At 46.5% G+C, this 24,615-nt stretch overlaps 1 protein-coding gene across 3 annotated transcripts in view; it reads left to right on the top strand.

Moving 5' to 3' along the window:
* Positions 1-24,615, top strand: part of SLC2A9 (solute carrier family 2 member 9) — a 241,274-nt gene that overhangs the window by 68,491 nt on the left and 148,168 nt on the right. For all 3 annotated transcript variants that reach the window (XM_039248991.1, XM_039248989.1, XM_039248988.1), the window contains 2 exons: positions 868-1,028; positions 15,213-15,337. In XM_039248991.1, coding sequence (XP_039104922.1) covers positions 868-1,028; positions 15,213-15,337 — 286 coding nt within the window. The remainder of the gene's footprint in view (positions 1-867; positions 1,029-15,212; positions 15,338-24,615) is intronic.

Raw genomic sequence — 24,615 nt, 5'->3', positions numbered from 1 at the left:
TCTTGGGGATAGAACTCCTTTGGGGAGCTGAGTGCCATGATGACCTCAGTCTTCGGTGCACATCAGAATCACCCCGTCACCGTCCCCAAACCCACCAAATCAGAACTGATGATGATGGGATCTAGAGAATACAAAATAGTATCTTGTTATGGTTCTAATTTGCATTTGCCTGTTGACTAATGACATTGAGCATCATGTCATCAACTTATTGGTCACTTGAATTTTCTGAGTCAGTTCAAGTCTTCTGCTCGTTTAATTGGGTTGTTTGTCTTACTGACTCGTTCGTGTCCTCTGTGTAGTGTAAGTTCTTTATAGTTTGTGTGCTGCACATATGTTATCTCAGCCTGTGGCTTGTCTTCTCATTTTTTTTCAAAGTATCTTTTGAAGAATGAAACACTTTAATTTAGTTGAAATGCAAATGAGCGTTTTGTTTTTTCTTTTATGGTGGGGTTTTGTTTTGTTTTGTTTTGTTTTTGCATCCTGTATCTTTGTCAACCTCAAAGACAAAGATTTTCTCTTCTGTCAGGTATGCATGTTTTAACACACTTCCCAGTTGGTTCTGCTGTGCACCAGAGTTGGGGAAGCCCAGGTATCATCACTTACCCTAGGTTTGGGGTCAGCTTTGAGCTTGACTTCCAGGTTTGCCACTTACTGAGCAAGTCACTTTGTCTCTCTGAGCTTCAGTTTCCCTGTCTGCAAAATGAAGTAAAAATAGGGCCCCTCCACAAAATTGGCTGGAAGGGTTCAATGAAGTAAAGCTCAAACAGAACTTAGCCAAGCGCCTAGCCTGCAGAAAATGCTCTGTAAAATCTGTTTGTTTATAACAAGCAGTAGAGTGGAATAACACGTTTTGTTGTTTGTTTTCAGTACATCAAGTCCTTCTACAATGAATCGTGGGAAAGAAGGCATGGACAGTCAATAGACCAAGACACGCTGACCCTGCTCTGGTCTGTGACGGTGTCCATATTCGCCATCGGTGGACTCGTGGGGACGTTAATGGTGAAGCTGATGGGAAAGGTTCTTGGGAGGTTAGTGGGATGTCCCTGCTGGGGGAGCCCCTCTAGCGTTTGCAGTTTGTCTGTAGCATAGTCGGGATCCCAGAAGGCAACAGAATTCCACTCAGGCAGTTCATCTAGAGATTTTTAGTGCCAGGAGAGCAAGGGGAGGAAATAGGGCACCTGAGGCCAAGGAGAAGTGAAGCCATGGACAGTGGGCTGAGCTGTGGAGGGCTGTGTGGACTGGGCCACGTCAGACTGTATTGTTGAAACAAGGAGGGGGGAGGGGAGAGATACTCTGGCTTTTCTCTCCTCACGCCCTCCAGCCTGCTGCCAGTGCCTCCCATTGGTCAAACCAAGTAGAAGCCAGAAACCCCAGGAGCCTTTTTGGTGCAGTCCAGGAGGACCAGATCCCAGGGCTCAGAGAGGACGGGAAGGGAGGAGGGGGAGCTGGGATCTGGCTGCAGGGACAAATGGAGAAGAGTCAGCACGGTGTCTCAGACTCCTCCTTGCAAGTCCATAGCGATCTGCTTTGCAAAAAGTGGGAGTTCAGACTGTGTTTTGTTATAGGTCTGGATAACTTATTAAACCAGTCTCTTATGTTTAGACGCTTAGGTTATTACAGATCTTTCGTATTTACAAATACGGTAATGTAAGTGTCAAACACTTCATGTTGAGATTTCCCATCTGGGCCAGATCCACTTTACCTCCTGAACTTCATGTCTCGCTTATTTCTGTCCTACGAAGACTTCCTTGAGGTCAGATTGACTTATCAGTAAATTTCTCCAAATGTTTCCTCTGTATCTTTGCTTGTAACTTCTTGGGAGATACTGGGGTATTAGTGGAAAAGTGGAATCTGCAGCATCCATGTCTGAACTTGACTCATGAGTTTTCCACTTCCTAGTTGTGTGCCTTTGGCCAAGACATTTAATGTATTTGAACCTCAATTTCCCCTCTGTAAAAATGTAGGAAATGTTACAGGGACTAGGAAAAAAAAAGAATGAAGGCAGAATGGCACATGAGCAGGAGCTCAGTAAGTGGAAGTTATTATTATTTACTGTATTACTTAACATCCTGCTCCTCATTATCCTGACGCGCATACACTTCCCCATACATAGTAAGTGCTCAACACATCTCCATATTGCACTGACCTGAATTGGAAAGGAGATTCATCAGACCCCAGAAAATCTTTCCACTCCTCAGGGCTATAGAAACACTATTTTAAAGGGTGCCCCCCACTTCCTTTCCACTCGGCCTCACATCCACACCAAGGAGTAAGTTAGAACTGATGGTATTTCAGAGCAGGCTTTCACAAGGCTGGGGCAGGAAGCCATCCTGAAAACACGCATGTGGTGCTCAGGAAAGTCTGTAGTATCCGGTGAGGCAGGAGAGGTGCTGACATTTTCCTTGTCCCCAAGTACACTTCCAGGTGGTCATAAATGGGAACTCTGTACTCCAGGGAAGTATAACTGTGGCAGAGCAGAGCGAAGGCTGCCATTTTCTGTGCTCCCCCAATGTTCCAGGCCCTCACACATATGCTCTTATTTCAGTTTCTCCACTCTCTAGGGTCTTAGATGGGGGATGGAGTCGAGAGCTTACACGGTGCCTGAGCTCAGGTTGGGACCTACCCCACCACACCATGCACCTCCCATTATGCCAAGCAGATCTAAGTAGGGGTGTGCTGGCAAGGGCTCTGTAAATCCATTCTCCGGGCTTTGCTTAGTTAGTGGCAAGATGCAGCTACAGCAATGGCCTGTTGGAGGGTTGTGAAAATGAAATGAGATGGTGGACATAAAATGTTCATCTCAGTGGTTGACAAGGAGTCAGCGCCCAGCCTGTGCTGGTTGGCGTCACAGTCGTCCCTGTCCCCGCGCTCATAAGCTGTTCCTGAGGCATCTCATCCCGTCACTCTGCAGAACCGGTAGTGATTGTGTATTTCCTGTTGCACTGAAATTCAGGCCTTCTTACACACACCATTGGATCTAGTTTTCCCGTCTGGAGCAGAGCAGAACAGATATGCAAAAAACCATAGGGAACCTCACACAGGCTTTGACATCGGATCCTCGGGCATGGTCCTGAGCAAGCCATAAAACCACATCCACCCATGCAGCGAATACTTTTGGACCCCTGCTGGGTGCCAGGCACCGATACTGGCACTTGGGCACCAGCGGCAAACAGCTGCCTAGCTGTGAGCGATGCACTGTGCACGTCATCATGGCTTCTGGAAGCCCGGTGGGCGGGTGGACAGGTAGTAGATGTACAAGAGGCACAGTCTGAAACCCATAAAGCTCAGATGAGCATGCCCACTGGAGGGAGCAGCTCCGAGGGTTTCAGGAGACATGTTTACCAAATGCACCCTGTCACTCATGCGTGTGACGGGAACTCAAACCAAACTGGCTTCGGCCCAGAGGGAGTTAATTGGCTCACATAACTGGAATATAACTCAGCCGAATCCACCGGTCTATTCTCCCTGTCTCTCAGCTCGGCCTTGCTCTGTGTTGGCCTGGTGCACAGGCTGGCTCTCCCCCGTGCGGGGGCGGGATGGCCCCGGCAGCTCAGGGCGACCCCGTCTCTGCTCAGCATCCCCAGCACACACTTCTCCTTCCAGCAGTTCTAGTCGGCTCCCAGGCCTGAATCTCATTTACTTGTGTGAAGTTGCAGACCCCTGGGGCTTCTCAACCAGGGGCAACTTTGCCCCAGCAGGAGACATTTAATGACAGGATCTGGAGGTGGCTCTGTTTGTCATTGCTGGGGGGTGCTGCCAGCATCGAGTAGGGGCCGAGGAGGCTGCGAAACATCCTACAACACACAGGACAGGCCCCACCACAAAGAATTTTGTGGCCCCAAGTGTTCATAGTGGCCAACACTAGAAATCCTGTTGAATAATGCACTTGAAAGGTACCATATCATGGGCCCATTTCCTGGACCCGCAGTGGGGTGGGGGTGCGACACCGAGTGCAGGCAAGAATGTTTCCTGGAGGAAATCCCATAGAAGAGGGAGGATGGGTATTTTGTTTAGAGTGCAGGCACACGCACATGGGAGAGGGACAGAGGGCAAAAGGGAATCTCAAGGAGGCTCTATGCTCAGTGCAGAATCCAATGCAGGGCTCAATCCCACGACCCTGGGATCGTGACCTGAGCTGAAATCAAGAGTCAGATGCTCAGCTGACTGAGCCACCCAGGCGCCCCAGAAGGATGCGTATTGAACAAGCATTACATCCTGCCAGGAAAATAGCAGGTCCTCAGAAGTGTTATTTTTCTCTTTCTACTTCAATATTTTAAAATGTGTGTTTACTTTCTAGAAGGCAGAAGGAACGTTAGCTCTCTGGGTGCCTGTTGCAGGCGGCTGCGGTGCACGTGGGAAGCCTGCTCTAGGCTTCAACAACAGAAATCTCTTCTCTCGCAACTGGGGAGGCAGGAAGTCCCAGACCAACGTGGCAGGGGGGCTGGTTGCTCCCGAGCCCGTTCTCTTTGGCTTGCAGGTGGCTCTCTTCTCACTGTGTTCTCACACAGCCTTTTTCCTTAAGGGAGAGCAGGCTTCGTGTCTGTTCTTCCTGCAGGTGCCTGTTGGATTAGGGCCCCACCCTTACAAAGTCATTTAACCATAATCTCCTTGAATGCCCTGTCTTCAGATATAGTCACATTGGGGGTTAGGGCTTCAACTGAGGAATTGGAACACAATTGAATGCACAGTAGAGGACATACACTGGTCGCTGACCATCTCCTCTTTCAGGCTGGAGTTGTCATAGGAAGGTGAGTTCCCCAGAAGCAGAGCCTATGAGGGGGCTTGGGATACATGCGTTTGTTGAGGGAGGGCTCTTCCGGAGTCCCCTTGACGGTGATGGAAGCAGACGAGAGAAAAGGGGAAGAGAGCCAAGCCAGGCTTGGGGTTCATGCCAGATGATAAGAAGAAAGACTGGGCATGGCAGATGTGGCCTCCAGGAAGGCAGAGTTCCAAAGTCTCAGAGAGTCAGCCAACCCCAAATGCACAGTGACTTTGGTACAAGCTGTTTCTGCACAATATGTTTGTCGGATACGGACATGACCTATTTGTATTACAGATGTGAGAGCTGGAAATGATGGTTTCAAGTCAATAAATCATCACTCTTGCCGCACACTGCCCACCACATCTATTGGAACCAAATACTGGCCCCCCCTGGGCCCATGTCAGACTTTCTGTTTCCCTCTGTTACGTCACTTAGCATTTTGGGCTGTAACCACTTACTGACATTTCTGTCTCTTCCCTGCAAGGGAAGCTCCTTGGTGTGAGAACCACGTGTATATGAGAGCCCCAGCACCTGAGCGGAAGCTTGTACACATGACGCAAGCAAGCTTGTTGGACAGATAGAAGGGTGGATGGAGGAATGCCTGGTGCTTGAAGGTTTTTCTACTGTAACTTCCCAAAGTGGCTGTTTTTCTCCCATTTGCATACTTTCATTCACTCATGCACTTATTTCTCTGACAAATATTTCTGGAGCACTTGCTGTGTGCCCAACACTCAGGGGTGAACAAAGTGGACAGAGACTCTGGGAAACAGCTCTCCCAGCAGAGGGAACGGCAAGTATAAAAGGCCCTGGGGAATGACCAGCCTTGGGTTCTTTGAAGATAAGTGAGACAGGATGTCAGTGTGGCTGGGCCAAGTCAACGAGTAGAAAATGAAGCTAGGAAGACGGCACTGAGGTTGGATCCCGAGGGCCTTGCGGGGCAGGGTTGGGACTTAGGTTTTTGTCTAAGCTGGCAAGTTGCTAGTGTGTTTTAAGAGCGGGTCTGATTTACACTTTGAAGGGCTTGCTGTTACCAGTGGATCTAGGGGAGACTAAAGCATCTTGCACTAATAGGATGAGGTGATCTGGTTTTCACCAGGTTTGTAACAAGACACGGTGAGGGGTAGTGGTTATTTTATGAGTTTTGGCCATATTTTAGAAGTAGAAAAAACAGGCCTTAGTAATGTATCATATGGGGGATGGGGGTGAGGGACAGAAATAAAAAATAATGCTAACATTTTTGGCCTGAGCAACTGCAAGGATGGTGGTGTGGTGGTGTTATGGGTTTTTTTTTTTTTTTTTTTTTTAGGTAAGAAGTCTTTGGAGAGAATAGGGTGTTTTTTTTTAAATGTTTATTTACTTTTGGGGAGGGGCAGAGAGGGAGGGAGACACAAAATCTGAAACAGGCTCCAGGCTCTGAGCTGTCAGCACAGAGCCCGATGCGGGCTTAAACTCATGAATGGTGAGAGCATGACATGAGCCAAAGTCGGATGCTTAACTGACTGAGCCACCCAAATAACCCAGGAATAGGATTTGTGGAGGAAAGAGGAGCAATATTAGGAATTCAGTTTGGGGTATATTAACCTTCAATTGTCTCTTAGACTTCCTAGTGAAGATGTGAAGCAGGCAGTTGGATATATGGGTCTAGCACTTGGAGGAGAGCTCAGAGCTTGGATGTTAGTCTGGATGTCATCAGTACATAGGTGAAACTTGAAGCCAGGACAGAAAACGGGATTACCTATGAAGTGTATAGAGGTTGAAGAAATGGGCTCAAAGGCTGAGATCAGGAGTCCCCCAGTCTTGAGAGGGTTGGGAAAATGATAAGGATCAGCCAGTGAGGTAGGAGCTGACCCACCACTGAGAGCTGGAAAGCAAGTAGTGACCCCCTTTGTTCAAATGAAGACGAGGCCTGAGCGTTGGTGGACTTAGCAATGTGGAGATCTCTGGTCACCTTACAGGAGCTGTTTCAAAGGCAGGGTGGGGAAGACAACCACTGGACTGGGTTTAAGAGAGAAGAATAACTTGAGACAATGAGTGTAGATGGGTGCAGTTTACCTTTTAACAGCGTGTTAATGAGATATTCCAGCAGAGAGGGGAACACTGGTGGTCAAGGGCAAGAAATGAAACTTGCTGAAGCAATATTCTTATGCAGGTAAGAGGTGGGTGGGGAATTGGGGGGTAAGTGGAGGGACTGGCCTGAGATGGGAGTGCAACAGTATGTCCTTAGGAGAATGAGGGAAGGCAGTGTGTGGGCGCAGAAGCAGGCAGTTTGATGCAGGTAGGTCAATACACGTGGAGGGAACACGTGAATTCCTCTCCAGATTGCTTCTGCTTTCTCAGTGGAGTAGGACGCAAGGTCATCAGCTGAGAAGGAGAATAAGGGGATTTGAAGACGGATAAGGTGTATGAAATAGTCCTCTAGGAGAGCAAGACATTGAACAAACCAGAGAACTATAGAATGGTTGCCAGGAGGCCCCAAAGCCCAGTTGTGATGGGTGGTCATGAATTTCAAGTGACAGAAGTCAATGTAGTTCGGGTTTTCTCCAGCCAGGCTGAGCTCTGTGGTGCATATGGGAGGTAGGTCAAGATCTAACCAGGGTTGGGGTTTTCCAGGCACACATGATGAAGGCGATTGGGTCAGAGGGTCAAGGAGCTGAGGATGTGATGGCTGTTTAAAATGGTGGACCATGGAATTCAGGCTGAGTAAGCAGGAATGGACAGACAGGAGGAGGGTGATGATTAGTAGAAGCAAGGTATGATCTTGGTTTATAGGCCAAGCTAGGCTAAAGAATTTTTGGAAGTATGGGTGATGGAAGCCGTATCTCCAGAGGTTCCCCAATTCACTAATCCTTTATAAAAATACTTTCTAAATTCCCTGTATCTCTACCACTTGGTCCTGTGTGATTGAGTTAAAGCATGACATAGCCGAAGCTCTCACATTTCCCCCAAGCCTTCTCTTGTCGAGAGTCAATATGCTGAGTCCCTTTGACCATTTCTCCAGTGACATGCTCTCTACTCTCTTCATCACCTTATCACCCTTCCTCATATTTGGCCCCTTCCGCTGAGAGCTGATCTGGGCTGCCCACGAAGATTCTGCACTACAGGAAAGCTCAGAACAGTGAGTCTGGTGTCCCAGGTGGGGTTCTCAGGGGTCACCGGAGTTCTGTGCTCAGAAATGGCATGTCCCTGGTCTCCCTTGTTTATGTTGCCATGTTCATCCCCAGGGAAAGATGGAAACACAACCATTAAACTCCACGTCTCTGAACCCCAGCTTTGCAAATTATTTGTAAGTAAGGTTTCCATCCTCACCGGGACACTGTCAGGCTGGGGGTTATTTTGGGAAAGAATATATTAATATGATGAACTTGCTTAGGGGGTGTGCAGCCCTGTTTGCAGATGTTTTAAGTCAGACCTGAATGTAACTTTAACATTCTCTGTGTAGCACAAAATACACCATCGTATCCAGTGCAGGACCTCAGGCCAGAGCACTTAGTGGCACCCTTGACTCTTCTCTCTCTCTCTACCTTGGTCCAATCCACCTGTAAGTCCTATAAACTGTCTTTAAAACACACCAGGATCTGACCTCATCTCACTACCTCCACTGCTACCGTCCTGGCAGAATAACGATTGGCATTTGCATGGTCCGCTGAGAGAGCTTCCCAGCCCGTCTCCATGTTTCTGCACTTGCTTCTACAGCCCATGGTCAACAGAGAAGTCTACGTGATCTTGTTAATGTAAGATGTCAGTCAGGCCATGGCATCCCTCTCCTTAGAATCTTCCAGTGGCTGCCCATCTCTCCAGCTGGGAACCCAAGTTGTCATGGCGGCTCCTACAAGACCCTTATGAGCTCCCCCTCCTGTCCCTCTACCCTCACTTCTACTATTTGCTTTCCTGCCTCCTCTGTCTCCAGCAGCACTGGGCTCACTCGTGTACCTGAAAATAGCCCATGTCTGACCGTTCGTACCTGCCTGCCAAGATTGCTGCTCCCTGATATCCACATGGCTGGTCTGCATTCCTTCTTGAAGTCTGTGCTTAGATGTCACCTTCCCAGATGTCTCCCTGAGTAAAATTTCCCCCCACCCCCGGGATTAGTTTTCTCTACAGCATTTGTCTTTTACTTGTTTACTGAGAACATAAGAGCAGGGACTTGGTCATGATGGCAGCTATGTGCCAGAACTTAGAATGGTGTTCAGCACCCAGTCCACATTCAGACGTTGTGCTGAGTGCATGGATGTCATGCACATGTTGAATGACATGTTGAATGTTGAATGAGTGAATGATTGTTGAAAGAATGAATGACGGAGTAAATATGGCAGCCACCATTGTGGGGAGCTTAGTATCAGGGCAACTTGGATGCTGAACCTCCCATTTCATAGTATGTGAACTTGACCACGTATTCAAATTCTAGATTTGTTTCCTCACATGGGACATGGGGTGGCAAGATTACCTAATTCCTAGGGTGTTCAGTGAGTATAAAGTACTTAAAGTATAGTAAGTACCCAGGGAGTGTTAGCTATCACTATGGATTTTGTTTCCTTTTTAGTTTATTGAGGCTCCACATAAGTTCTGGGTGGCATCCTAAGCACTTTCCATAAATCATCTGATTCTTACAGGAGACTTAGAGGGTAGACATTGTTACTTCCATTTTTTTTAAATGTTTTTTATTTTATTTCTAGGAGAGAGAGAGAGACAGCATGAGCAGCGGAGGCTCAGAGAGAGAGGGAGTCACAGACTGAAACAGGCTCCAGGCTCTGAGCTGGCAGTCAGCACGGAGCCCGACGCGGGGCTCGAACCCACAAACTGCGAGATCATGACCTAAGCGAAAGTCGGACGCTTAACCGACTAAGCCACCCAGGCGCCCCTGTTACTTCCATTTTAAAGGTGTGGAAACCAAGGCCCAGAGAGGGTAGGAAACCTGCCCGCAGTTGTTCAGTTAGCATGTGGCTGGGCTGTCCAAGTGGGAATAGTATTGGAGGTAGATTCAGGAGAACAGCATTTGTCCTGCCCACAGACCTAGAAGCTAAAGTAAGACTCAGAGCGGGCCAGAGCTGGGCCACCGGGAGGAAACCCAGCCAGCATCTAGAACTTACTCCATCACTTATGCAACAGCTTTGTATGGGGCACCTTCCTGGGCCAGGAACTGGCTTAGTGGCTGGGGCCACAGTGACAAGACAAAATCTCTGCCCACGTGGGGCTTACACTCCAGTCGGGGCAGGTGCCAGCATACACACAAATAAATATGTATGCTAAACTCCCATGTTGTGGGGGCTGCAAAGAAAATAGAAAGGTGGTAGGATTGTGGGGGATGGGCCCTGCAGCTAGGGGACGTACCACATCAGACAGCGTTGGACGTGGCATTTAAATCACTGTAGTGAGATAAGACTCGTACGATGGATGGAGGGCACCCACGACAAGGGTCATGTATCAGGAAGCTGCGCAGCACACCCAGGAGACGGCGGGAAGCTTCATGAGCATGAAGGCACAAGTGTCCGATGGCGCGGTCACGGCCATCTCGTGCAAGGTTGTATAGGCCCTGGTGAGGATTTGTCCCAAGTGCAGTGGGAGCCACTAGAAGGTTTAGGTAAGGGGAAGTGTGTCAGTGTTTGCTTGAAAGGATCACTCTCGTTGCTCTGTGGACTGTGAATCCTACAGCAGGGCCGAGTGGAAGCAGGAGCCACCCAAGGCTCCTGGATCTGAGTGTGAGACGGTGGTGGCCTGCGCCACTCCCGGACTGTGGATCAGAAACAGAAAGAAGTGCTCTGCTCGGGGATATACTCTGGCAGCAGGCGTAGGTGGGACTCAGTGATGCAGGGAGGAAGGAAAATAAGAGATGTAAGTATTATTTCCAGATGTTTGGTCTAAGCCACCAAGAAGGTGGAGGTTTTATTTATTCAGATGGGGAAGACTGTGGAAAGAAGGGTTTGGATGCATTTGTGGGGAGTGGTTAGCAGTGGGGATACAAGAGTTCTATTTTTTTTTTAATGTTTATTTTTGGGAGAGAGAGAGAGCACAGGTGAGGGAGGGGCAGAGAGAGAGGGAGACACAGAATCTGAAGCAGGCTCCAGGCTCCAAGCTGTTGGCACAGAGCCGGATGCGGGGCTCGAACCCACGAACTGTGAGATCATGACCTGAGCCAAAGTCAGATGCTTAATGGACTGAGCCACCCAGGCGCCCCAAGAGTTCTGCTTTGGTTTGTTTTATTTAAATTTATTTGTATATCAATAAAATTGAGAGAGAAAGCACACATGCATGCACCCAGGAGTGAGGAAGGGCAGAGAGAGAGAAAGAGAGAGAGAGGGAGAGAGAGAGAAAATCCCAAGCAGATTCCGTACAGAGAGTGCAGAGCCTGATGTGGGGCTGGAACTCACAACGCTGAGCTCATGAACTGATCTGAAATCAAGAGTCGGACGCTCAACCAACTAAGCCACGCAGGTGCCCCAAGAGTTCTGTTTTAAAGCTACATGGCTTCAGATGCCGGCTGGCATGCAAGTGGCAATGCCTAGGAGGCAGTGAGTATGTAAGTCTGGATTGAGGTAAGTCCAGGCCAGAGAGATAGTTGGGATTGTTTTCAATTAAGGTCACAGGACTGGGTGAAGTCACCCAGGGAGGGAGTGGGGAGAGAGGAGTCCAGGCTCAACACTGAGAAGGGGAGGTTGGTAGGGAGAAAACAGAACGGATCCCAGATGTCCCAGAGTAGACTGTTTCCAGAAAGAGTGCACGGCTGTCCGTAGTGCATGCTGCTGGGAGGCTGTGAAGACAAAGTGAATGAAGTGAGATAATTTATGTAAAAGCCGTGCTCTTTCTAGACTCTTCTAAAGGCCTCTTGTGGAGTCTGCATCAAGGATTGGGATTCTTTAGGGGTGGACCCACAAGTGCTCTTCTTATGTGATGTTGGCGAATCTGATGAACAGCCAGCCTTGAGAACCACTGAGTAATGCCAGTATCAGTGGCGTGAATACTGTTACTGTCATCCTAGCATCAAGGGTCCAGTTTAACTGGAGTAGGAGCCTGGGGGTCGAGGTCCGATTCCTGATCAAGCCCTTTATTTCTCATTGTCTGCTGAACTCTACACCCACAGGGAATTGGGCTGTGAGGCCTCAAGGAGTAGAACTGGGGCCAGAGACAGAGCTACAGGGGAATCTTTTGGCTTGTGAGAAACCACTTTTTCACACACAAGCCACTACTACACTCAGGATGGAAGGCAGAGGCAGCATTGCTGGGGCCCCCAAGCCAGGCCCACTTGGCAGAAGGGGGCAGGTTGCTGGCACCATAGAGAGAAGGCCTGGGGCCAAGGAGCAGATGTACCTGCCAAAGTGAGAGCAGGGTGATAGGGAGATACCCAGCCTCTCCTCTTCCCCAGAGGACAGCATCAGGCCTCTCATTGGCCAATCCTCCCAGGGAGCTAGGGAGCAAGGGAGGCTGGGAAATGTAGTTCAGTTCCCTTTGAACCAGCAGCGCAGAGAAAGGATCCTGGGAAAGCCAGGCCAATGGCAGACACAGTTCCCACTTATACAGTCTCCAACCCAATATCTTTACTTCTAATTGATTTCTGTGTGACAGCTTATTTTTCTGTGACCCTAACTAGATCTTAAAGCCCGTGAGGCTGAGGACAGGGAAGACTTACTTCCAGTGGTAAACCCTGTGTCTTGCACTAAGTGTTTCCTGAGCGGATATGTCTGCGAAAGCCCTTGCCCCCATGAGGCTACTGGTCTTCCCACCACTGCCCTGCTTTCTTCTTAAGGCTGACCTGTCCCTTCCCAAGAAGACTGAAAGGAAAGGCCATGAGCACTGCGCAGACATGGGCCACCAGACTATTCTCATTGTGCTTTGAGCCTCACTAATAACAAAATTAGTGCCCTTGGGTTCATCTTCTTGAATCCTGAGCCTGCGACCTTCTGCGTCAGAATAAGAGAGGTCAGAGGTGCCTGGCTCAGATGGTTAAGCCTCTGACTTCGGCTCAGGTCATGATCTTACAGCTCATGAGTTTGAGCCCCATGTCGGGCTCTGTGCTGACAGCTCAGAGCATGGAGCCTGCTTCTTATTCTGTGTCTCCCTCTCTGCCCTGCCCCTTCCCTGCTTGTGTTCTTTCTCTCTCTCTCTCAAAAATAGACCTAAAAAAAAAAATAAGGGAGGTCAGCCTAGATTGGAATTTCTATTTTAGTCTTGGCTAAATCATAATTTTCCCCTCATCATGGCATCCACTTAAATTAACTTTTTGACAGTGAGATTGTATTTATGTTTTGAATAATTAATACATTCATATGGCATAACTTTTAAAAGGATCAAACAAACGTAAAATAGAAAGCTTCCGTTGTATGTCTGTCCCCCAGCCAATCAGATCCCCTTCCTGGAGGCAACCTGTGATACCAGGATTTTGTGTATCTTTTCCCAAGTTTGTGTCTATTTTTGCGTGCATGTACACACACACACACACACACACACACATTTCTTTATCATACATTGTTCATTCTATGCAACGTTCTGTACCTTGTTCTTTGGACTTAACAATACATCTTGGAGATCATCCTATATCAGAATATAGAAAGCTACTTCTGTTTTAATGTCTATGTATTGTACCATTATATAGATGTATTGTAATTCATTTTAATAAGGGCCGTTTGGGCTTTTTCAGTTCACATTGTAGAAGATGTTGTAATAAGCAGTCTTTGTACTGTCATGACTGAGCTGCAAAAGTGATTAGCTTTGGGATTCTCCAAGAAGATGTACGAAGAGAGAAAAACTTTAATGGAAAGTTTGGGATAAATAAGAAATAATGGAAAGAGCCCAGTCCTGGAATTTAAGAGCTCTAACTCACAAAAGTAGTAACAAAGTCCCCTTTCACGTCCCCATAGCTTCTTCCAGCTTACAAAACAGTTTAATATTTGTTGACTCATTAAAGTTGTTAGGGGGAAAAATATCCTGTGAGAAGCTATGATGTTTTTCTCCAGCTCTCGACTCACTAGTTGTATGACCTAAATTTCTAATTTGTCTATATCCTGGTTCACTTACCTATAAAAAAAAGGATAATAAAGTACCTGCCTCATAGGGTCATTCTGAGCAGCAAATGAGCTATACATGTAAAGTGCTTACAAAAGGTTTTATCACAGAGCAAGAGTTCAGTAAGCATGAGCTATTGCAATCAGCCTGTAAATGAGGAAAGGAAAACACAGAGCAATAAAATACGAAGTCATCTAGCTCATAAAAGATACAACTGGCACAGGGACCCAGGTCTCCAGGCCCCCAAATAAGTCATGCGTCTCAACCATGAGGTCTTGGAGATATGTTAACAGAAGAGTAACAGCAGTCCTGGTACAGAGCAGCTATAGGAATAATTGCCATAGGAATTTGGCTGACCTTGTTTAAGTGGAATTAGTTCAACCTCACACTTGGTGCTGTAGTTCAGCAAATCGAAGATGTCATCACATATAAGAAGCATCGTTACATGAAACGCAGAGAAGAAAGGAAAGCAGGAAGGAAAGAAGGAAGGAAGAGGGAGAGATAGGAGGAAAGGAAGGGAGGGAGGGAGCAAGGAAGGTTAGGAGGAAAGGAAGGTAGGAAAGGAAGGGAAGATGGAAGGAAAGGAAGGGGAAGAAAGAGAAAGGGAACGCCTGCTAATTAAAGCTATAGGACACTGTGCTGGTTATCAGACTATTGTCTCTCCGCTCCAGACTTACCCTTGATGCTCTGCTGTGTGATGCAGGGGCTGGGACCTGCATGCCTCATCTGCCTTTTAATAAGAGGTACACAAGAGCCACACAAGAGGAAGAGAGACAAGGGACTTGGTCCTGTTGGTTTGGCTGAATTTTCTGCTAGTCCCAGCAGTGAGTCTAGTTCCCAGCCTTTGTCTACACCCCAGAACGCTGTGCCCCTCAGAAGAACAACCCCAGCAGGCTAGTGCCCACCCTTGAAGATAAACCAGGGCTTGACGACCCCTTTTCCAAGCCCCCAAAGTGTCAGCACCACATGGGCAGCACCCCCTCTGCAGAGATCCCCCTTTTGACATCTGAGTTCTCCAATGCTTGCCTAAGTAGCTCCCTATGTTAAATCCTCTCTGTTAAAATCACTAGAGTGGTTTCCATTTTCCTGCTTAAGATGATTTTACGTCACATCTTGACTTCAGAAATGTTAAGTGAAGGTCTTAGAGTTGATGAAATACAGTAGTGCATCAGGGAATTCATCGAATGTGACACTGTCTTTGAAGGTGACCTAATTAGCCCAGTGGTGAAACCAGGAGGGGAAGTGCCTTGCTCAGGGTCATACAACCAGAGGTGGCAGTAGGGACCAGTGGGGCTCTGGCCCCTGTGCCTGACCCTTAGACCAAAGTTCTTTGCTCTGTGCCTGAGTCTCACTCAGCTGACCCTTCTGAAGGCTGGGACCTCTGTCCCTGGGATGGATAGGTCGACATCCTCAGGGCTGGCCCCTCCTCACCAAACCAGTCTTTTTTTTTTTCCAGGAAGTACACTCTGCTGGTCAACAATGGGTTTGCGATAACTGCTGCATTGCTGATGGCCTGTTCTCTCCAGGCAGGAGCCTTTGAAATGCTCATCGTGGGACGCTTCATCATGGGTGTGGACGGAGGTGAGCCTTAACCACGGCGAGGCAGGAGGCAGTAATGTGCTCCCTGGGGGTGCTTCGAAATGAGAGTGGTGCTTGGGGCTATCACATGACTGGGCTCCTACTAGTACTGAGTTGCCAGGGACCAAGGATGCAGAAAGTGTGCCTGAAGGGGACAGTCCCTTGAGATGAACCGTTCCTGAGGCTCTAGCCCGTGAATTGAGAAGCACTGGCTGGGAGAAAGCCAAGTCAGCTCCAGAGACCTGGATGGTTTTTAGTACATCATGCCTTTTGCTTTGTCGTCTGCACTATAAAATTCATATTCCGAGGTTGTCTGTGGTTTCCAGGGGGGGGAGGGGTTAATGAGGGTAGTGTTTCCTGCCTGGGCCTCTGACTTATTCATTCTTTCATGTACTTACTGAGCATGTGTGGGGGCCCTGCTGTGCCTGGCATCCTTCTCCGTCCCGGGGACACAGTGGTGAATGAAACCCCCAGTCCCTCCCAGTGCAGCTTACATTGTAGTGGGTGGACAGATGCGTAGTTACATACGTAAGGTAGATAGTGGCAAGCCCTAGGAGAACTGAAGTGAACTGAACTGAAGCAGGCCAGGAGGATAGTGGGGACTCTTTCAGGTAGGGCAGTCAGGGGGGACTGCTTGGAGGAGGAAGCATATGAGCAAAGACCAGCATGAACCAAGAGTGAGAACCAAGTGAATACTGGGGGGATTGGGCTCCTGGCCAAGAGGAAAGTGCACCGGCCCTGTGGTGAGGTCGTGTGTGGCACACTAAAGGGAGCATGGGGAGGCCAACACGGCTGGCGCTTGGTGAGCTGGGGGAGAGTGGCTGTGGATGAGGCTGAAGAGGGGCGGGTCAGATCACGGTGGGGAGGGGGGGTTGTAGGGTTTGTGCCGAGGATGATGGGAAGCCAGTGGAGGGTTGAGAGGAATGTGACATGAGCTGGTTGTGGTTTCCGTAAGAATCCTCCTGCTTCTGTGTAAAGAGTGTAAAGGAGGGCCGGCGTGCAGTCGGGGCACCAGCTGTCCAGGGGCGGTAGCCGTGGTTGGGTGGGACGGTGGCCACGAGGCAGCCAGGTGCAGCTGGCTGCTGGCTGTGGGGTGTCAGAGCAGGGGCTTCAAAATATGTTGGTAAACCCAGCTGACCGACCGACCGACCAACCAACCAATCAATCAACCAACCCTGCTTTTTTTCTAACCATTGGGAGTGTAGAAGGTATTGCTTTTAGGCATTTATGGAAAGATTGCAAGCTTTTGAATTAGAAACCTCTGCCACTTGCCAATTACGGACTTCAGACAAGATGCTTAATGGCTCTGGCCTTGGTTCCCCCACCTGTAAAATGGAAATAACAGCTACTTTGAAGGGCTGTCATAAGGCTGACAGGATGCCATGTACACATATAAAATCTGCCAAACCCATGAGCTCGTTAAAGTCTCATTCCCTTCCTTGCTGATCCTTGCACGCTGCATGCACCAGGCTTTGGGAGTGAACTGAACAACAGGCGTGACTCAGGCAGAGATGAGCAGGAGAGGGCGGGCCTGAGGCAGGTCAGGGGACAAGACTTCCCATCCCAACCCCGCTCTGCTGGTGGGAAATACTCAGGGTCAGTAATAGCCCAGACTCGGGGTGAAATTACTCCTCCATCTTGGTATTCAAGTAGAAAGAGATGGCTCCAGATAAATGTTCATTGGTAAGAATAGTGCCTGGCTTTCCGTGGTGTCTCACAGTGAACCACTAATGGTGAACTGGGTCGTTGTGCTCTGATCTAATGCTGGATGACTGTTGCTGTCATTTTCCATGGAGGTCACTGAGGCCCAGACATGTGTGACCATAGCTGGTTAAGGCTGAGGGCTGTAGTTCGCACTGACTGGGCTCTTCCACTCACCCAGCTTATTTCATGACTTTGTATCACTTAGACTTTGCTACAAAAAAAAAAAAAAAAAAGCAACCGGAAACATAATGGTTTAAAGCAAGCATTTTTTTTTAATGTTTATTTATTTTTGAGAGAAAGAGTGTGAGCGGGGGAGGGGCAGAGAGAGAGGAAGATACAGAATCTGAAGCAGGCTCCGGGCTCTAAGCTGTCAGCACAGAGCCCCACGTGGGGCTCGAACTCACAAACCATGAGATCATGACCTGAGCCGAAGTCAGACGCTCATCTGACTGAGCTGCCAAGCGCCCCAACAGCAATGGCTTTGGCTGACCGTGTAATTCCATGGGCTGGTGGGGCAGTTCTGATCTGGGCCAGCTCTGCGGATGTCTGCCGGGCTCCCTCACGTGTGCAGGAGGCCTTCACATGGCCTCGCTCACCTGTTTGGCTGTTGGCAGCCGGCTTGGCCCCAGGGGACCCCAGGGGGGCCAGCTCTTCTGCTCCACGGGTCTCTTCCCATGGGATCCTCAGAGCTCCAGAGAGCAGCAACCGGGCAGGGCCCAACGTGCTTGTCAGGTCACTGCTTGTGGCACGTCTGTCAGAGTCGCGTCGGGCAGGCCGAGTCCATGACCAGGTGCACAGTCAGCATCAGAGGGACCTTGGCCCCAGGGTGCAGACCCAGGGAGTGTGAGCAGTGCCTCTGCCTCAGTGCCGCAGCCTCCGAGGCTTCATCCTGAGGCCCCACTGGTGCGGGGTGTAAACACGAATGGAGAGGCTCTGTGTAGGCTCCGTGCCTTCCCCCAGCGCTGAGAATGGTGACCCCACAGTTGCCATTATTGCTGCTACTATTTTTACTCTCAGTTAATAAGGTATAGATCCCAGATTTGGACCAAGAGTCTGGTATCAAAGGCCCTGCCCGCGAAGAGGAAGGCGAGGTGAGCTGCGCATGGGCGTCCGGTCCCCACGGAGGGCCTCCTCGGCAGATTTGGATGCTACTGCCAGCCTCTCCCACTTGCCGTCCTCTCCAGCTGTTCTGGGGGAGGAACACTTATGGCACATAATTAGCTGCTCTCTGAATTTCCTTAATTAAAAATAAGCCGGATTTGAAGAGGGATGCCATTTTTGTGAAGCCACCTATTCAAGACAGATGTCTGTTAGACCCCTTTTCTGGAGAGCTTTTCACAAAGAAGGAGAAGAAAAGGAGTAAGAACAAGGAAGGGAGAAAAAACCAGATCCTCTGACTTCTGAAGCCTCGGCTGTTGGAGCAGGGCCAAGACATGGACGCGTCATGTCATTTATTCTCCCCAAACCCTGCCAAAGCAGAGGCGAGGACTTGCAAGCATTTAAGGTGAGGCAGTCGGTCAGAAAGAAGGGAAAATTGCTGGTCAAGAGATGAATTGACTGTCTGGCTTGTAATAAATAATTTAAAGCTGAGTGATAAGCCCGGAGGCTTTTCAGAAGGCTGCGCTGCTGGAGTGGGGTTTGCAGGCAGTATTTGGAAGCACAGTAAAAACCCAGGATGCCTTCCTGAAGTGTCCGTTCTCTAAAGAGCTTGGCAGAAGATAAATAAATAAACAAACACATTTTTGCATTGAAACAAACGTGCTGCAGCAAGATGTCAGAGGCAAGCTCCATGCAGGTAGTAAAGTCAAAGTGAGAGAGTGCAGAGGTGTTCCGTGCTTGTGGAAGATCGCGTTGGACAGCTTCCTGCCAGGCCTTCCCAGTGCTGCCCACACTCCCACGGGCGCAAGTCCCTGTCTGTGCATCAGAGCTCCCTGGTGGGTGGGCTCCCTCCTGCATTAGGGGCTCCCTGGTGGACAGGCTCCCTGCTGCATTAGGGGCTTCCTGGTAGATGAGCTCCCCACTATAGTAGGGGCTCCCTGGTGGACAAATATGAACAGTAGCATTTAGAGAAGCATATGACATGGAAAGAACATAAAATCAGGGTCAAGGATGTGACTTTAAGTTCTGGTTCTACCACTGACTTGCCAGGTGGCCTTGGGATGATCATTTTACCTCTCTGGGCCCCAGTAATGTCATCTAGAAAATAAGGAGGACTGGACTCTGGTAGCTGAGGTTTCTACCAGCTCTAAAAATCTGCTTTGGCTCCTTTTTGTACTCACCTTAAAGGTACTATCTTGAATAGTCTCTTGAAGCTTCTGGACCTCACCCGCCAATGTAGCTGTGTTGTTTCCTCATTAAACAACTTCACAGAATAGGAGACTGAAATAAGAGCATAGGGCAGAAACACCGACCCTCCCATCTGGGGTTCAGCTCGTGTGTATCATGCCCCAAAGACCTACCCAGTTACATCCCGGCACAGCCTCCCAGCAAGGGTGTGGGCTGCTCTTACAAGCAAATTATTTGTTATCTATTATTATTCCACCTGCTTCCCCGAAGATGTCCACATCCGCATCCCTGAAAACTGTGAATTTAGGTTAGGTGGCAAAGGGACTTTGTAGATGTGATTACGTTAATGACTTGGAGATGGGGAGTTTGTCCCAGATTATCCAGGTGGGTCCCCTGAGGTCACAGGGGCCCTGATAAGTGGAAGAGGAAGGAGGAGTTAGAGTCAGAGAAAGGATACGTGCGGGTAGAAGCGGTGGCTGCAGTATATATATATATATATATATATATATATATATAGTTTGTATTGTAGATATAAAGACATAGAAAATTGAAAATAAAATAATAGAAAAGGCAATCTCATAGAAAATCCAAGCTTGTAAATATGGGTCAGCAGTACTGATAAGAACCTAAGAAGATCTGAAGGGAAGAAAGGTTACTAGGGGTAATGAGAGAGGTTTCAGGTAATGAAACATTCAGCTTGTCAGGAATATAACAACTCTAAATGTGGTATGCACTTAACAAAAAGCATCAAAATGTATCAACTGAAAGTGACTATAAACTAAAAATTAGCCAGACTGAAATGAGAAATACTCTCTCAGCAACTAATAAAATGAGTGGACAGAAACATCAGTAGTAGCTAGAAGGTTTGAGCAACACAGTTAATATGAGGTAATTAACATTAATAGTAAATGTTAGGACTGTTAAACACGCATTTCTTTTTAGCTTTCATGGGCCATTTACAAAAGTTGACCATATGTCTAATCTTATACATTCTCGCACCAATAATTTCTTATTTTGTCTTTGGAGCAAGGGAGGAAATCCTTTACTTTCTCTAGGAAGAGTTGGACAAGGGCAATAAATCAGTAGGTTAAGAGATATTTAAATTGGTATGTTTTAGTTAACAGAAATGTATAGTATTTCATGTCCTTTTTAAAAATGACGATAATGCAATAAAACTAAAAAGCAACTGACGGAATGGGAAAAGATAGTTGCAAATGACATATCAGATAAAGGGCTAGTATCCAAAATCTAGAAGGAACTCACCAAACTCCACCCCCGAACAACAATTCAGAGAAACAATTCAGTGAAGAGATGGGCAGAAAACATGAACAGACACTTCTCCAAAGAGGACATCCAGATGACCAACAAACACATGAAACGATGCTCAGTGTCCCTCATCATCAGGGAAATACAAATCAAAGCCACACTGAGATACCACCTCAAGCCGGTCAGAGTGGCTAAAATGAACAACTCAGGAGACTAGATGCTGGCGAGGATGTGGAGAAACGGGCACCCTCCTACACTGTTGGTGGGAATGTAAACTGGTGCAGCCCCTCTGGAAAACAGTGTGGAGGTTCCTCAAAAAAATTAACAATAGAACTCTCCTATGACCCAGCAATAGCACTGCTAGGAATTTACCCAAGGGACACAAGAGTGCTGATGCCTAGGGGCACATGTACCCCAATGTTCATAGCAGCACTTTCAACAATAGCCAAATCTTGTAATTGCCTAAGTGTCCATCAACTGATGAATGGATCAAGAAGATGTGGTTTATCTATACAATGGAATACTACATGGCATTGAGAAAGAATGAAATCTGGCCATGTGTAGCAACATGGATGGAACTAGAGGGTGTTATGCTGAGCGAAATAAGTCAGGCAGAGAAGGACAGATACCATATGTTTGCACGTATAGGAGGATTAGGAGGAACTTAACGGAGGATCGTGGGGGAGAAGAAGGGGGAAATAGTGGGGGAGAGGGAGGGAGGCAAACCACGAGAGACTCTTGAATACTGAGAACTGAGGGCTGATGGTGGGGGAGAGGGGAAGTGGGGTGATGGGCATGGAGGAGGGCACTTGTTGGGATGAGGACTGGGTGTTGTATGGAAACCAACTTGACAATAAACTATTTAAGAAAAATAGAAGTCGACCATATGATGAGCCATAAAGCAAGTCTCAACACGTCTCAAAGGATTAGAATTAGACTGTTCTCTGACTACAACGGAATGAAGTTAGGAGCTAATTATAAAAGTATAAGTAGAAAGTCTTCATAGGTTTGAAAATTAAGATGTAAGTGACATTACACTCCAGGTAATGAGTGTGTATTTCTGAGTAACCAGAGGGACAAAAAGAAATCACAATGGAAATTTTTAAATACTTTGGATTAAATGATAATAAAGATCTTACATAAGACACGTCAAAATGTGTAGAATACAGCTACGGCCATGCCTTGAGTGAAATATATAACCTCAGATGTGAATGTTTGAGGGAAGGCTAAATGTCAGTAATCCAAGTTTCCATCTCAAGAAATTGGAAAGGGAATTTTCATTGGAGAGCATTAATCAGAGAGACCAAGGTGCGTTCTACAAAGGGTTAAGAAAATTGCTAAGCCCTTGTGAGACTGTTTATTAAAAAAGAAGGAATTAATAACTAATCTTAGAGATTAAATGGATAGCTTCTGAAGCATTAGAGAGATAAGATATATCGTGATGCGATATATTTGAAAACGTAAATAAAGCGTACAAATGCCTCGAAAGAAAAATCTTAACCAATGGTGATGTAAGAAGAAATAGAGTGTCTGAATAGTCCTATTCTATTAAATAAGTTGAACATATAATTAAAAACCTTCCAACAAAGGTGCTTCACAGCTTCTTTAAGAGAGAGCAATACTGACTTTATATAAACATTTCCAGGGGGGATACTTCCCAACTCATTTTGTAAGATGAGCATATTGTCAACAACATATCCTAATAAGAACTTTACAGGGAAAAAATTACAGGCCAATATCATTAAGGAACATATAAAAATCCTAAGCAAAGACTTAGCAAACAATTTCAACAATAAACAGAACATAAAACATAAAAAGATAATAGGTCAAGAGCTAGCTGAGTTATTCCAGTGACGGAAGATTGGATTAACATTTGAGACTCAATCAGGTGATTCATCATATTTACAGAATACATTTGAAGACAAAATTATATGATTATTTTGATATGTGCAGAAATGCCATTTGATAATGTTCAATATCCACTTAACGGTAAAAAAAAAAATGTAGAAACAACTCTAACCAACTAGGAATAAAAGGAAATTTACTTTAATGAAGGTGGTTTACCCAAACCTACAGCCATCATCATACTCAGTACTAAGATGCTGATAGGTTTGTCCCTGAGCTCAGGAGCAAGACCACAAGATGTGTGCTGTCACCACTCTGAGTCAGCATAGCACAAGAGGTCCTAGCTAATGCAATGAGGCAAATAAAAAAAAGTTTAATGCAGAGTATAAAGATTGAACTAAAACTGTCATCTGTCACAGATGTCATGAATGCATAAAACATCTAAATCTATAAATAAACTTGAGAATGAGTGAGTGGATTTGGCTACCAGGATCTCTGGATAAAATGTAAATCACACTTGTATACTTGTAATACTAAATGCCATTTTATTTCTATACATAAGGTCAATACGCTAAAAACAAACATATTCTTATGTAGAAAATGAAATTTATAAACTGTACCATTTTAAAGGTTATAAAAATGTTTAGATACCTAAGAATAAGTCTAGTGGGAAATATGCAATTTCTCATCTCATTATTGACACAAAAATCTATAAAATATTATGGAGAGCAATATGATACCTAAATGGGGGGTATTCCATGTTCACAAATTGGAAGACCCCACATTGTAATGAGGTGCCCTCTGTATCGATCTATAGATTCAATACAAACCCAAGCAAATCCAAGCAGATTTTATAAAATGAAAATTTCTAAAATGTCCATAGGATTGCAAAGTGCTGAGAATTCACGAGATAATCTTCCAGAAAAAAAATGGGAAAACTTAATCTGTTGGATATCAACAGTTACAAAGGTACAGTGGTTCAGACAGTGCAGATTGGTACAAAGAGAGAGAAATACATCAGTGGAATAGAAATGAGACTTCTGAAGCAGAGACATACGCATACGGACACTTGCCTATGACGAAGGTGTAGCTGGAGAGCTGAAGGGAAGGAATGTCTTTTCAGTAAATGATGTCGGGTGAGTTGGGGTCACCAGTGGTTGGGGATCGCAGCCCCTGGCAGGCTGGTACTTGGCTGTGATTGTGCTGTATGGGAACAGGATCCAGTGGTAGTCTGATGGGGACCACAGACTCTAAGAATGGAGCAGATGTTAATATCCACCTGTGTTTTTATGCTTGGAATATTTTATGTGAAATGTATTTTAAATGGAATGTTTCTATGTATTGCATCTTCTGGAAACATGGATTCCTGGGGGAACTAGGACGGAAAGTAATAATTCCAGCAACCATAAAAGAACCCCTTTTTGCTTATGTGTATGGTCAGGACATTTCTATAGGTATAAGGTAAGTTATTATTGCTACAATGTAAAGCAGAGGCTTATTCAGGAGTTGTTATCTGTATTTTTCTGCTGCTTCTTCTGTTTGGGGAATTGTCTTAGGGATCAAGTTCAGATTGTGCCATCCAAGGTGGCAAAATGCTGCATTTGTATTGATACCCTGACATTTTAATTCCGTTATAAATAAAATTTGGACACTCCTTTGCTTCATATGCCAGTCAGTCCCAAGTAGATTATAGCTCTAAAGATGAGAGGTAAAATCATAAAATCCTGGAAGGTAAAACAGAATATAATATTTTCACCATCTTAGGACAGTGAAAGATTTCTTAAACAGGACAGGAAGCATTAGTTTAAAGTAAAAGAATTGATAAATTGAACTGCATTAAAATTAAAGACTTCTTTCTATTCATACAAAAAAAATCACCGTTAGTGAAAGGACAAACCGCAGAAAGCAGCAAAATATTTGCAGTGAATGAAATTGACAAAGGGCTCATACACAGAATACACTAAGAATTCTTAGAAATCAATAATAAAAATTTTCTTACAAAATTTTCTTACAAAAATGGGTAAGAGATGGATCAGGCATCTTCACAAATTACATTAGTCTTCCTCAAAAAGTTAAAAATAGACCTAATCTATGGCCCAGTAATCACACCACTGCGTATTTACCTAAAAAATACAAAAACCCTAATTCAAAGGGGTACATGCACCCCATGTTTATAGCAG

The sequence above is a fragment of the Hyaena hyaena genome, unplaced genomic scaffold (assembly GCF_003009895.1).
Source record: "Hyaena hyaena isolate Hyena2069 unplaced genomic scaffold, ASM300989v1 scaffold_328, whole genome shotgun sequence".
NCBI lineage: Eukaryota > Metazoa > Chordata > Mammalia > Carnivora > Hyaenidae > Hyaena > Hyaena hyaena.
The sequence above is the reverse complement of the archived record's forward strand: the minus strand, read 5'-3'. Positions and strand labels throughout refer to the sequence as shown.